The 14,429-nt window shown below is 35.8% G+C and overlaps 1 protein-coding gene across 2 annotated transcripts; it reads left to right on the top strand.

Moving 5' to 3' along the window:
- Positions 1-1,639: 1,639 nt before the first annotated feature.
- On the top strand, positions 1,640-14,149 carry MS3_00005533 (uncharacterized protein; the record flags this gene model as incomplete). Of its 2 annotated transcripts, XM_012945686.3 has the most annotated exons (9): positions 1,640-1,674; positions 1,857-1,934; positions 1,966-2,085; positions 2,121-2,216; positions 2,251-2,376; positions 5,697-5,903; positions 7,967-8,261; positions 11,519-11,937; positions 13,807-14,022. In XM_012945686.3, exons 1-9 carry the CDS (start codon positions 1,666-1,668, stop codon positions 14,020-14,022), a joined length of 1,566 nt encoding a protein of 521 aa, XP_012801140.2. In that variant the 5' UTR covers positions 1,640-1,665. The 2 variants fall into 2 exon arrangements, with proteins under 2 accessions (XP_012801140.2, XP_051069604.1); XM_051213614.1 differs by having other exon boundaries at positions 1,640-1,729; positions 1,762-1,934; positions 2,121-2,376; positions 13,807-14,149.
- Positions 14,150-14,429: the final 280 nt, after the last annotated feature.

Here is a 14,429-nt window from a genome sequence, read left to right as displayed (position 1 = left end):
AGACAAAGAACCAAACCAAAACAAACAGTCAACAAACCACCTGCTCACCGTGGACTTCGATCAAGACGATGTGCTTAAGGCTCTTAGCACCTTAAACGTGGAAAAGTCAGCAGGACCAGATGAACTGCACCCCAAAATCTTGAGACATATTGGACAATATATCGCGGTCCCACTGACTGTGATATTCAGTATGTCACTTGAACAAGGTATGTTACCTATGGACTGGAAGGACGCAATCGTCACTCCCATGCATAAGACAGGACCAAGACAACTTCCATTGAACCACAGACCTGTCAGCCTCACCAGTGTTGTAGTTAAAATACTGAAAAGAATAGTCAAACGGACCATAATGGCATTAATAGAAACCGACGACTTGCTAAATATAGAACAACATGGTTTTAGGAAGGGTCTATCTTGTACAACGAACCTCCTTATAGCAAGGGAGTTCTGGATAAAGGCACTAGACAGCGGAAACTCAATGGATGTTGTTTACATAGATTTCAGTAAGGCTTTTGACAAGGTGCCAACAAATAGACTGCTATTGAAGTTGGAAAACATTGGTATTGCCGGACCTATATTAAAATGGATTAAGGATTTCCTAGTAGGTCGTAGACAGCAAGTAAGAACAAATTCCAAGTGCTCCATCTGGAGACCAGTACTTAGTGGGGTACCTCAAGGTTCCGTCCTAGGTCCTTTAATTTTTATAATGTATGTTAATGACCTTTCAAGTATAGTACAGTCTCCAATGTTATGCACGTTGGGGATGCAAAGGTTAACAGTTACAACATAAGGGAAGTGCCATTACCCGTAGTCCGGTCTCATAAAGATCTAGGGGTGACAGTGGGTCATGATCTTTACACCACAGCCCATTACCAGCAGGTCGCAGCTAAGGGGTTTAGAACCCTTCAGGCTTTAAGACGGACATCCACCAAGTTAAATACTACCATGTTCACTACAGTATACACAACCTTAGTGAGAACTAAGATTGAGAACTGTGTTCAGGCTGCAAGCTCCTGTTTAAGAGGTGACTCGGATATCCCTGAAAAAGTACAGAGGGCAGCTATTCGTACAATTCTGGGACTCCAGGGTTTACCATAAAAAGAGCGACTTTAGAAGCTAGATCTATTTACTATGTTCTATTGCAGATTAAGTGGTGATCTGAGTTTGATGAATAGAAAACTAAGAAATGATTTTGGACCTAACATATAGTCTGTTTTTCTTCCCACTAGATCGGGACATCTCATAGGATAGGGCAGGCGAATAGAAAAGCCGAGAACGAATGAAATACCCGTCGCATACAGGTTTTCACACCGAGTCATCAATAGTTGGAACCTGCTGCCTGAAGCAGTGGTGTCCGCACCTTCAATTGACTCTCTCAAGAGAAGATTGGACACTCACAGAAGCATACGGGAAAAGGAATAACATAGGCCGTGGGCCTTCTGTCCTTACTACACAGATCTGAATCTGAACTATTCAAACCGAAACGGAAACAAATATCTGTTGAAACCCACTCAGTAATTATTTAGTGACTTGGTTTTCTATCCCTGAGCAAGGGGCTATAAATCCTTTCATAGATACATATAATGGCAAATTTAATGTTTTGAGAAGTTTCCAATGCGACAGAGAAGAACAAACTTATAATTGAGTGCGAGGTCGATTTATTAGATGCGCTACGTATGCCATGCCTGAATTACCTACCGGTGATGTGAATATCCTAAAGGAGACAAAAGTGAGTTTAGCTTATTTTTGTAAGACAATCAGTAATGCGCACAAACGTTGGTTATCTTGGTAGTGCAGTTAAAATGTCTATTCTTCAGGTTCTCGTACCTAAAATCGAAGTTATATTTTAATGCTAGGTGCAAAAAATCACAGAGCAAATGGCCAAGTCATCCATCAAACAGTGCGAAGTGAAGTACAATTTAAAAGTTCCAAAGGTAATACTGAAAATTCCTCTGATTGAAATAGGGAACAAAAGATCGGGATCCCCTCCAAATGACAATTCTTGAAGGTGTTTTTAGTACAATAATACGGTGTTTCAAGCGTCATGATGCGGTCACGATAGACACCCCTGTTTTTGAGCTCAAGGTAACTTCAGACGTTTCGAGTTTTACAGGAATTAGGAAGTGCTAGCTGGAAAGTATGGCGAAGAATCTAAACTCATATACGATCTTCAGGATCAAGGCGGCGAGGCGCTTTCTCTTAGATATGATTTAACCGTATGTTAGAATTATTGTTTATGATGCAGTGAAGGTCCCATTCGCCCGTTATGTTGCCATGCATAAGATTAAATCTATCAAGCGATATCAAATTGGAAAGGTTTATCGGCGTGATCAACCGGCTATGTCGCGCGGTCGTTACCGGGAGTTTTACCAGTGTGTAAGTAAATTACTACAAGTTTTACTTTTCGAAGTCACTTAACTTCATTGTTGTGTCTGCCTAATGATTACATTTCGTTACCATTCCGCCTTTGTTGCGACAAGGTCGGGTGTTTAGTTGTCTGTTGGGTTTGGTTGGTTCCCAAATTCGGTTACCACATTTGCTCCTAATAACCTAGTTTACTCTCTGCATGTCTTCTGAGATTTCAGGGCTGTAAATCTATAATAATTAAAATTATTCGAACTAAACATTTGCGAGACCCGTGCTCAACTCTATAACCTGCTTTGCAACTCAATGAATTGTTTTCCGTGTTTTCACGAAAACTAGGGTTATCGTTAATTAAACGCCTACCTGCATGACCTTAAGTACGCATCAGATTAGGATACCAAGTAGTGTAGTAGAATTCTTGATGTCCTGGAAGTCAGTTTCGTGCACTGGCTCAACAATGTTAAAGAATCCTATTGAGAAAATTAGAACAACACATATAAGCGAACAATTGTTTTCAATTAGATCGTCATTACGCTTTACTCTAATATACATGAATATTTATACGAAAATGTTAAAACAATCAAGGCAATATGGGTCAATAATCACAATGAAATAGAATAGGTCACCACACGCAATAAGTAAAATTACAAGTTGGTAGCAGGAAGACAAGTGTACTGATAATAGTAAGAATAATAAAATACGATAACAAAAGTCTTATCAATAGTTAAACGTTGGAAATAGAAGGTCAAACATGGGTAAATAGACTTGGAATAGTCATCACAAAACATTAAAATCATTACGTGATAAGAAGTGTGTAAATAATTAGGTAGTGAAGAATACAAACGGCAAGAGGCGGAAAATTACAAATAAATACTAGATGTGGAAATAGGCTAGTGATAACGAAAATAGAATGGAATAAATAAATAATAATGATTTTTAAAAAAATCGTTAGTTAAGTTATAACTGGCCATGGAAGGGATATGGGGGTTACGAATTTCTTATGTACACATAAATTGGGGTTATATGTACGAATTCCTATAGCTTCAGCTATATGTAAGAGGCGGGAACGAACTCTGTTGGGAAATGATGGAGGTATACGATAGATCACTCGAAATGATTTTTATTTATCTACAGCATGACCGCTAACGATGAGATGTGCCAAGATAGAACTGCGAATTGTTTTTATCTGGCCTTTTATAAACCAAGCTGGCAGATGTTCACTCATTCGTTGGTTAAGTTGCCTGGTAGTACGCCCGATATAGCTATCAACAGGAGCAACCGAATTTGTAAATGCACATTAAGGAGGTCGACTCAGGTAACCTATCCTTCGTTTGCGTAGACATCGCTAGTCGACAAGGGAAAGTCAACGCAAGATTGGCTGCGTAGAATGACCTGGTGATTACTTTAGTTAACCTATATTTCAGAGTATCACTAGCCACATACCCGTTAAATTGTAGTTTCATGTCTGCTTGCCAATATACTCACTTCCGCAGTTTCACACCTATCCGTTACAAGAGAAATTTGGTTAGATATCTCACTAGCAGAGCTAAAAAGATCTGCACAGTAAACACTCTAAGTCAGGAGCTTTAATTCATCAACAACTCACTGACCGAGATCGGCCACTCCAGTGCTTTCATTAAGAAGTACATGTATGACATAATAAAGAAGTTGGAGATTTCGACTGTTCGTAAGAAACCTTTATACATGAAACTACAATTTAACGGGTATGTGGCTAGTGATACTCTGAAATATAGGTTAACTAAAGTAATCACCAGGTCATTCTACGCAGCCAATCTTGCGTTGACTTTCCCTTGTCGACTAGCGATGTCTACGCAAACGAAGGATAGGTTACCTGAGTCGACCTCCTTAATGTGCATTTACAAATTCGGTTGCTCCTGTTGATAGCTATATCGGGCGTACTACCAGGCAACTTAACCAACGAATGAGTGAACATCTGCCAGCTTGATTTATAAAAGGCCAGATAAAAACAATTCGCAGTTCTATCTTGGCACATCTCATCGTTAGCGGTCATGCTGTAGATAAATAAAAATCATTTCGAGTGATCTATCGTATACCTCCATCATTTCCCAACAGAGTTCGTTCCCGCCTCTTACATATAGCTGAAGCTATAGGAATTCGTACATATAACCCCAATTTATGTGTACATAAGAAATTCGTAACCCCCATATCCCTTCCATGGCCAGTTATAACTTAACTAACGATTTTTTTAAAAATCATTATTATTTATTTATTCCATTCTATTTTCGTTATCACTAGCCTATTTCCACATCTAGTATTTATTTGTAATTTTCCGCCTCTTGCCGTTTGTATTCTTCACTACCTAATTATTTACACACTTCTTATCACGTAATGATTTTAATGTTTTGTGATGACTATTCCAAGTCTATTTACCCATGTTTGACCTTCTATTTCCAACGTTTAACTATTGATAAGACTTTTGTTATCGTATTTTATTATTCTTACTATTATCAGTACACTTGTCTTCCTGCTACCAACTTGTAATTTTACTTATTGCGTGTGGTGACCTATTCTATTTCATTGTGATTATTGACCCATATTGCCTTGATTGTTTTAACATTTTCGTATAAATATTCATGTATATTAGAGTAAAGCGTAATGACGATCTAATTGAAAACAATTGTTCGCTTATATGTGTTGTTCATAATTAATGCATACAGTTCTGGCCCGTTCGTTGTTGCTACCTAGATGTGGTGGTCGGGCTTGCCTTTCATGATCAAGGGATCGAGCTATACTGGCTGGAACAATCGTTACACAAGGTCTCCCCATGCCAGACAGGTTGGTTGAAGAACGGGAAAACTAAAAGCAGCAAACGCAAGGTTATGTATTTCGTCCTAATTTTTTGTTTCATATTTAGTACTGCATCATACCTCTAAACTGTGGTGTAATACTTAAGGTGTTTGACTTTACCTAAAATACGGGTTAGCGTAGAGTAATACCTTGAATGTTAATCCACATTCACTTCTCTCATACACAGGAGAGATATATAAAAATATTTAATACTCGTTTTATAGCTCACTAACCTTAATATTTTTCCCTCGTTATCAGTTCGTCTTCATCTATTCAGGCTCTTCTCTTATTGTGATGCTTGAGACATGCTAAAATGACACGTATGTCTATATTAAGTCAATGTACCAAGTGCAACAAATACATAAACGATATACAAATTATAATCGTAAGTTAATACTGAGTAAGCCGATGTTGCACAGTAGGTAAGTTCGGGTTTCACCTTGTTAACCATCTGTTTAAAAGTCAGCATTCCATTCTTCCACAAATGTTTTCTCATTTTCCAGGATTTCGATATTGCTGGAGATCATGGGCTAATGTTGGCGGATGCAGAATGCCTTCGAATAATATACGAAGTGCTTTCAGAATTGGATTTAGGCGATTTTGTCATAAAGATCAACCACAGACGTTTGCTTGATGGATTGTTTTCGGCTTGTAATGTGCCATCGGATAAGTTTGTTTCAGCTTGTTCCTCAGTTGACAAACTAGACAAGGTAGGTATTAGATTTGTTCAGTTACCACTTTTTAGATTTCTTTATGTAACAAAGCGAAGAAAATATAATGGCCAGCCATGGGTTTATCTACTAAGTTATGGAATAAACCTGTAGTTAGACCTAACAATATTATTTTGCTCAAACCTTAATTAATAAAAGAATCCGAACCTGTAACTTGAGTTCCTAAATCTACATACCAGCTTCACGTGACATTTCTGTGCATTGTAAAGTCTACGTAAATATCCATATCAAGGTTATCATTGATTCAACCTATTTTTCATGGTGTTCAGCTAGGCATATTTTTAATCTGCGTCTAGAGAATCTGCGTCAAGCATATTCATTAGATCTTAAGTTTAGTATTTCAATACCTAGAAAACATTCGTGGAAGCACTCCGTCTCGTAATTTTCGGAATGTTCTGCAATATTTTCCATATTCCTTAATGTAGTGCTTTTGGCATTCTTAATTATTCAAACTTAATTCTGGTTTTAGTCTCATTAAGAATGCCGCTGCATATTTGTTGTTATATTACTACACTCAAGATATAATTATCTATAATAAATATTACAAATTATCATCAGAAACTAAGCATGATTACGATTCTATGCCCCCCAAAATGAAGTTACTGAGTAACTTTTTAATCAGCCCGATACCTTTCTGTTCCTCTGATTAACTTATATTGAATATTCACTGGCAAAGTTTTATGCACTTAATTAGTGAGTTTTATGAATGTAAAAGCAATCATACATCGATAGGGAAGCAGTTCACTTTCTTGCGATAAAAAATTAACGTCATATAAAATTGTATAGCCGAATAATACATGAAGTGAATGGCTTGATACTCCATTGTTCCAGTTACAAAAGAATTAATCACATTTTGTAGAATTAAATTGTCTCTGCGATGGAATCGCACATTTATGTTGAATGTGACGACGCGATTTATAACTAAATCATACGAAATAACTTGACATTGATCACATTACTACTTCTGGTAAAATAACTAGTTAACACTATTGGTTCATTTTACAAAGAATTCTTCATCCAGTCATTTTCTACGTTGAAACACTGATATAGGGTGCTGATGTCATGTAAATCACATTTGTTGACAGATAACTTGCTTATTGACATACAATATTTCTTTACTGCTTATTTGTTGTTACGATATACTTGGTACCCCGAAACTATTTACGTATATTTGTGATACCTTTGATAAGTCATTATTCTTGATGAAAATAAGGGTAAATGGGTCTCTTTACTTCTAGATTAATGGTATTACGCAGTAGCAATCCATGTACTCAAACTTGGACCACACAATCTTCACAAGAGCTAGTGACACTACTTGGATGAAGTTCATACTTACAATACTATAATTAAAAGTGGAGTACTCCAAATGGAATGTTTGCTTCACTTATTTCAATATAATAGGTTTTTAGTTCAGTAATAGGTTCCATTTAGATAAAATGATTCTTTTGAACTTCTAGAAAAATGTCTATAAAATCTAATAGATTTTGAACCAGAAGCGACTTCAACAACTGTTATGGGAGGTTGCGAATTAAGTGTTTGTATGATGAACCCAGTACAGTGATAGTGTAACAGTCAGTACTTAATAAATCAGTGTTAGTGTTTAGTAGCCGGGATTTTTACATGATATGAACGTGGACACTAGCATCGGAAATTCCACACGTGTCTAAAACAATCACGATTTTTGATTTTAAGATCATTGTATATATGTTTCTTCAACCTATTCATAATTATTTCTTCTGTTTCCAAGATCCGAGGATTGTGGTGCTGAAACTTAAATAAAGGAAACTTACAGCAATTATTGAAATAGTACTGCTCTGATATAGATGCATTAGTTAACAGTCTTGCGTAATTTACCCCGTTAGGGTTTCAGTTTTATATTCTGTTGGTTAAATCGATTTTTAGTTATATATATTTAAAGCTTTTCTGTGGATTTGTGCAACATTATAGATCAGAAGATTTTGTGCATTTGAATAAATATATTCATGCCAACCTTTGTGTTCATGAACCTTGTCTGTAAGTCGCATTCATCTTGCATTTTCTAGATTCCTTGGGAAGATGTCAGACGGGAATTATGTGAAGACAGAGGGTTGTCACCTGAAGCTGCAGATAAAATTGGTTCGTATGTTCAGCTAACTGGAGGTTTGGATCTAGTTGAACGTCTCGAATCAGACGAGCATCTTAATAATCAATCATCAGCTAAAGCCGCTCTTCAGGAAATGAGATTATTATTAGACTATTGTAAAGCACTTGGGATAGAAGAGCGAATTAGTTTCGATTTAAGTCTAGCGCGCGGGTTGGATTACTATACCGGTGTTATTTACGAAGCTGTTTTGAAAGGTTTGTCCAATGAGCTTATCAAATGTTTCCATGTTTCAGTAAAGATTTTAGTAAAACAAAAATGTATTGTAATTTTGCCAGAGTTGTGTTTTCTGTAATATATAGTTTGTTTGTACAGCTTTTATCATTCTTCAACAAAACAAGCACCTAAAAATGTGTGAGCTCTGATAATCTTATAAATAACTCATCAATGTGACTATGTTAATTGTGTTGCTGTCATTCGTACAACTTATGATTAACTATTTTCTTGACCTTTTTTCGTTAGATGCTCGTATAATGACAAACTTACTTACAGAAGCAAGTGCTAAGCTTCTAAGAGTTTGTTAAGAACTGTTTACATTTCTCACGTTTTTATCCTACTGAAATCCGCCTGCTTGCGTGATTGCTAGGTTAGGCATATAGAGACAAATAGCCGGTGTATAGTTCTTCGTTGTCTTGTTAAGGATTTTAAGTGTATTTATTTATTAGATAAAGTGGCTAGGGCTTTAAAATTGAGTCTATAATTACCAGCTGAATCGATGCTAATTAGCTGGCTATAACAGTTTTTTTCCGTACTAATATAATCAAGCAGCTAAATAATAAGGAAATAATTGAAATGACCTTCGTAAGTTTTGTTCTTTTTTGATGCTACAAACCACCGCTTTCCATGAATTACTGTCTCAACGAAACCACTAGTCGCATCCTCAGTTTTTAAAAAGGACTATAATCAATATTTATTCCTGTTTAAAGTTTACCAATTTCATCGATTCCATACTTTTAATTAAGCATTTGTTTGAATCTTGTTCTCGTACACGACTATCTTCATTGGTTACTTTGGTTCATCTAGTTATGTATTTTTTTACGTTGTTATGGCCCTAGATCTGTTTCCAGTTAAATCGTTTCTGATTGTTATTGAAATATACATCCTGGCTACTCTCGTATATAATGATCAACTTAAATCGCGTTAGTGAATAACGGAATTAAATAAGTCAAATACGAGAACGGAGTTTTAAATACGTTTATTTCGTAAAGTTGATCTGCACAGAAAATCGGGGAGACAGCGAAGGAAGCGAATGGGAGAGAGAAAAGCAGGACTAAATGACGCTCGGTGAAAAGGCGAGCGAGCCAACTCAATTTAACCAAGCGTGAATCAATATTTATAGTCAGACCAAAAATAAGTTACAGGCATGTGATGAGTAGGAAAACCAATGTACGCACATACACTCATAAAAAGTCAAGGTTGATAAGCTAATAGTTAACAAGGTCAAAATGTACCTTGAGAAGAATGGATGAATTGGTTAGTCCAGAAGCTAGAATAAGCTATATGGGCTTGATATAGGATCAGCCACTACAATGTCTCCTGTGATTGAGGTGTTCGACTTTCGGTCAATAAGCTCCTGGTTCGAACCCTGCCCCACCTAATTTGGTTTGGGAAACCGGGTAGCGTGATTAGTCCTTATCATTAGATTGTGGCTTATGCCCAAATACCTGATGAACAAATTAATGATAAATTGTTATTTTGTTAGTCTCCCATAGTTTTTATGCTTACTGATCTGTCTAATCAATTACATATTTAAATATCTGGTTCGTGAAGTATTTTCCAAGCAAGAATTGTCACCAGTAGATATTCTGTGTACATGGATATTAATGATAGACTCTGAGAAATTGCTACACATATAGAATCTGATTCTTTGTGACCGTGAAGGTTTTTGAAGTAATAAAGCCGATTAGTGTATTTCTCGGTAACATACATCATCGGTTCATACTAGTAGTGGTAAAGGCAAACTGATAATAAATCAGTCGAGAGTAAGATTATTGATTAATTCAGTATGATAGTCATTGAGGTTCATTGATTTGATAAACGGATCTTGGACTGTTTGAATGAAAGAAAAAATACTGATCAATAGACGATGGGCAATGATACGATATGGATGGACGAACTATTGACTTGAGCCTCCAAGTGATTCGATATTAAAGACAAGGCTACCATATAAAAAGAAAATTTTTTTACACGATAACGTGACGTGGTTAAGCATAAAATATTAATCTGAAAAAAAATTTCATATCGGGTTGAAGGGAATCAGTGTGTAGATCATTCACTCCCCAAGCAATTAAAACCTGACTTCCAGACCTAATTCTTAACTGCCATATCAATCTCGGTTATTAATCATTTCAGTACGTCACTCTACTGTATTCTGATAACCTTTGTGATGTGTTTACTCAGTTTTGCTATTTTTCTGTATGAAAATGTAATTAATAATTACTGAAAGGAAGATCTGCATATGAACGTGGTATTTTTCCGGAAAATATATCCTTTGTAGTCTAAGTCCAGGCTTATCTTTTTCACCTTTCCAATAGTCAGGGCGTGCATTAAGAGTGCTTTATTGAACAGTAATCGCGTGCGTTGCTATACTATTGTGTTTATATTTTTCCGATTGCGTAGCAAATAAAAGGTCATAATACAAACAAAAATATAGATAATTCGACACCCTTTCATCTGTTTATTTTAAACCTGATACGATGCTCAAAGTTTAGTTCTAACAGTCAGGCCTTAACTAATTGGATATTAATTGACATACAAGCTAATTTCCTCCAATCGCCTATGAAATTTTATCAGGTTTATTTTGTGTTCATGTTTTTTTATGTAAACATGCTATTTTATTACATAGAAAACTATTTATATGGCTAGTGGTATTGTTTTCGATTTATGATCTTTCGTGAACTTAAGTCAATAATAAGGTGTCATGAGCAGCCATTATTTAACCACCATAACGTTTATCTATCGGTTCGCATTCTATTCGTTGATCTCAACAATCGAGAATTTCTTTTAATTAAATTGCAGAAAGCCTCTTCGACAACAAAGCCTTTTGTTAGTAGTTATACGGAACGTAGAACCTGTTACATATATTCATCGGTGCAAGTTCCCACACTGCATCAACACGAACTGAACTGGTGTCAGGCTTTATGTTGTTTATGGTTGACTGACTGGCTAATTATTGCTGTCTTGTTGTTTGTAAGTACTTGCTACAGCCCAGTTTGTTTATTGACACCTTACCGTGCACAATTTATTGTATATGGGACAGATTCTTTTCTATCATTGCGTTTCTACGTGTTAGACGCTCACTGACTATGTTTATGGATCATATCATAGATAAAAACACTATTTCAAAGGTTATTATAAATTCAATAAAATGTATTCGTAGCCTACTTTGATCTCTCTTTTGCCAAAAATACAATCCAATATTTAAATGAAATCCACTGTTTGTTTCACATAACAGGTTTCACTTACAATCCAAGTAATTCAGGTGCAGAATTGACTGGTTCTAATGAAACTAACTTAAACTCCTTTATAAAAAATAAAAAATCAAGTAAAAAGGATAAGAAAGCCAAAGAACAGTTAGAGGAGGATTTTGTTACACCTGGCGAATCCATGACTGTTGGTAGTGTAGCTGGTGGTGGCCGTTACGATGGTTTAGTTGGAATGTTCGATTCTTCTGGAACACGAGTTCCGTGTGTCGGTTTTAGTTTTGGTGTTGAACGACTATTAGCAATTAAAGAAGCTTTGAGTAATTCTTCAGATAAGAATAAGTGTAACGTGCGACCAACTGAAACTGAAGTCATGGTTGCTGGAGCTCATAAGGGTCTTATTATGCAACGTTTACAATGCTGTCAACTCTTATGGAATGCAAAGATTAAGGTAAGCGTTTCGTTCTTAAGTTTCATTTGATTGATTCAAATGTCTTAATGTTAATATAAATAACAAAATATATTCTTAATCTATTTTGCAAAAGGAACAGTCTCATAACATTAAGAAAACGAATTACTTCTTGTCATATTGACAAACAGTTACAACCAGACAATCCAATACTTAAATAACATCAATCTTTCAAATTTTTTAACTAGAATTATGAAGAAGGAATCTCCCTTTGAATGTTATCTTGTACTTTCCGTTTGTTAATTTTATTCCTGCTTTTAAAATTATATTCTACTTGGTTTGTTTCTATTATTATTATTTCAAATCTCTTGCTTTCCTTTTTATGGTTGCATGGTTCGCCAAATTAGCCGAATTCGTGCCAGTCCCTGTGTTGTTAATGTTTTGCTGATGTACTGATTGAGATGTTTTTTGTGTTAACACAACTCAGGATCTCTATACAAGTTTGTATCCTAGATTGTAAAGTGCATATTATATAAATACTTACGCGCGCGAGACCGATAGGTCCTTGGTTCGAACCTCGTGTGGCGAGATCGTGGATGTGCACTGCTGAGGAGTCCCATACTAGGATGAAACGGCCGCCCAACGCTTACAGGTTTTCCATGGTGTTCTAGCTTCAATTGGCCCATGAATTCAACTATTAACTTAATATTTATGTCCATAACTAACCAATCATATCGCTGCTTAAACGCTCATCACGTCAACCTGGTCTGATGTGTATGTAGACTATCTCTGTTTCATGTGACCTGGCATTTGAAGGAAACTATTGTTCTATCACATTAGTGTGACTGCAAATCATTTTTTATTCATTTCGATAAGATACGTAATCCTAGTCGGTATGCTTGTGTGTTTCACTTAATGACTATAATTCCTTTAATTATTGTACTAGTTGAATTGTTTTTGACGTTTAGAGACAGACAAAGTTTAAAGCCAAGTTGTTCTTATTCTGACCATAACTTTCACATAAACTCTGGATCTTCAGTATCGCGTTTACAGTTCTGGTAGAATATCTGTAGGAAAAATCTTACATACTAATGATGCTTATTCGAGGACTTAAACAGAAGTAATGTTGATGTTAGTTACGGGTTACCAGGTAAATGTAGCGGCTTCGTTGATGAAACTATCAACCTTCATTGATTGCAGTGGTTATGATCTGTATTAGGCATGCCCACTCACTGATAACCGTGATGGGGAGTGTCTAGTTTAGGATTACGTTGGAATAAAGCTCGTGCTAGCCAAACCAGGACATTGTATCAGTCCATGAAGTCATTGATTGTTGATCTGGGCCACATTGTTAGGTGAAGATTATGTGATTGATGCCGGAGCGATAACCGGAACTTGTGACTAGAGGCGTTGTATGACATAACTAATAACCGTTCATGATATCGCATAGACATTCACTTTCTATTTTATTCTCAATATTGAATTTTAGTATTCCTTCATATGTACCTTTACTATCTTTTCTCGATGCATAGTCTTTTCATCATCATTATTACTACATTACTTCAGTCTCTTTTACTACAAGTCTTATTAATTTGGTCTCATAGTGGTGATATAATATAGCAACTTGAGCCAACGCACATCTGTCAGGCTCTGCGTTGATGACTAGTGGACTCAAACAGGATAGCGGTTGAACTTATTTTCACTAATTCAAAGTGAAGGTCTTAAGTAGTAGTTGTACAATTGTTCTTACAGTTCTCAAGATATTTTGTACATGAATGATTAAATTATATCATCAAAAATTAAATTTCCCATTGTCCTCTCATATTATTGATGCTGTTCTATTATTACTGTCATCAATAGATCATACCTAATACATAATTATACTTTTACTTCGAAACGCTTAATTCACAGGCTACGATGTCGCATAAAAATCACCCCAAACTTTTGGATCAACTACAGTATTGTGAATCAACTGGTATTCCTTTGGCCGTTGTTCTAGGAGGAAGTGAACTAGCTCGTAACACTGTCAAGTTGAGAGATATTCAAACCCGAGAAGAATATGAAGTTTTGTACACAGATCTTGTGAATAAGATCAAAGAAGTACTATCTACCAAATACCATAAATAAAACTTTGCTACATATTGTATTTGTCTGTATGTTGTTGCATCTCATAATCTTGTATCGTTTGACGTAATTTACCAATACAATTTTGTCTCGGAAGTAACTACAATAAACTTATTGGGATTCTAATTAATTACGTATCATTTCCTTCTGTTTAGAAGTATGGTTCCACTATCAAAAACCTGTATTTAGATATTTATCGTATAAGGAAGATACTGGGAATTAGTGGTTAGAGATAGATGGCTAAAAATCAATTTTGGTAGCACAAATGTTTCCATTCTTATCATTTCACTTAATATTACTCTTTTTTTCGTTGATTTCACCGTACGGTACTATGAAGTAAGACGACATTTTGGTATTGATATCTTGTGTGACTTATTTACGATTTTTTTTCACACTAGTGTTGTGGTGTG

This window comes from Schistosoma haematobium, chromosome 3 (genome assembly GCF_000699445.3).
Source record: "Schistosoma haematobium chromosome 3, whole genome shotgun sequence".
Classification (NCBI taxonomy): Eukaryota; Metazoa; Platyhelminthes; class Trematoda; order Strigeidida; family Schistosomatidae; genus Schistosoma; species Schistosoma haematobium.
Note: the sequence above shows the minus strand (reverse complement) of the source record. Positions and strands in the feature narration are given on the sequence as shown.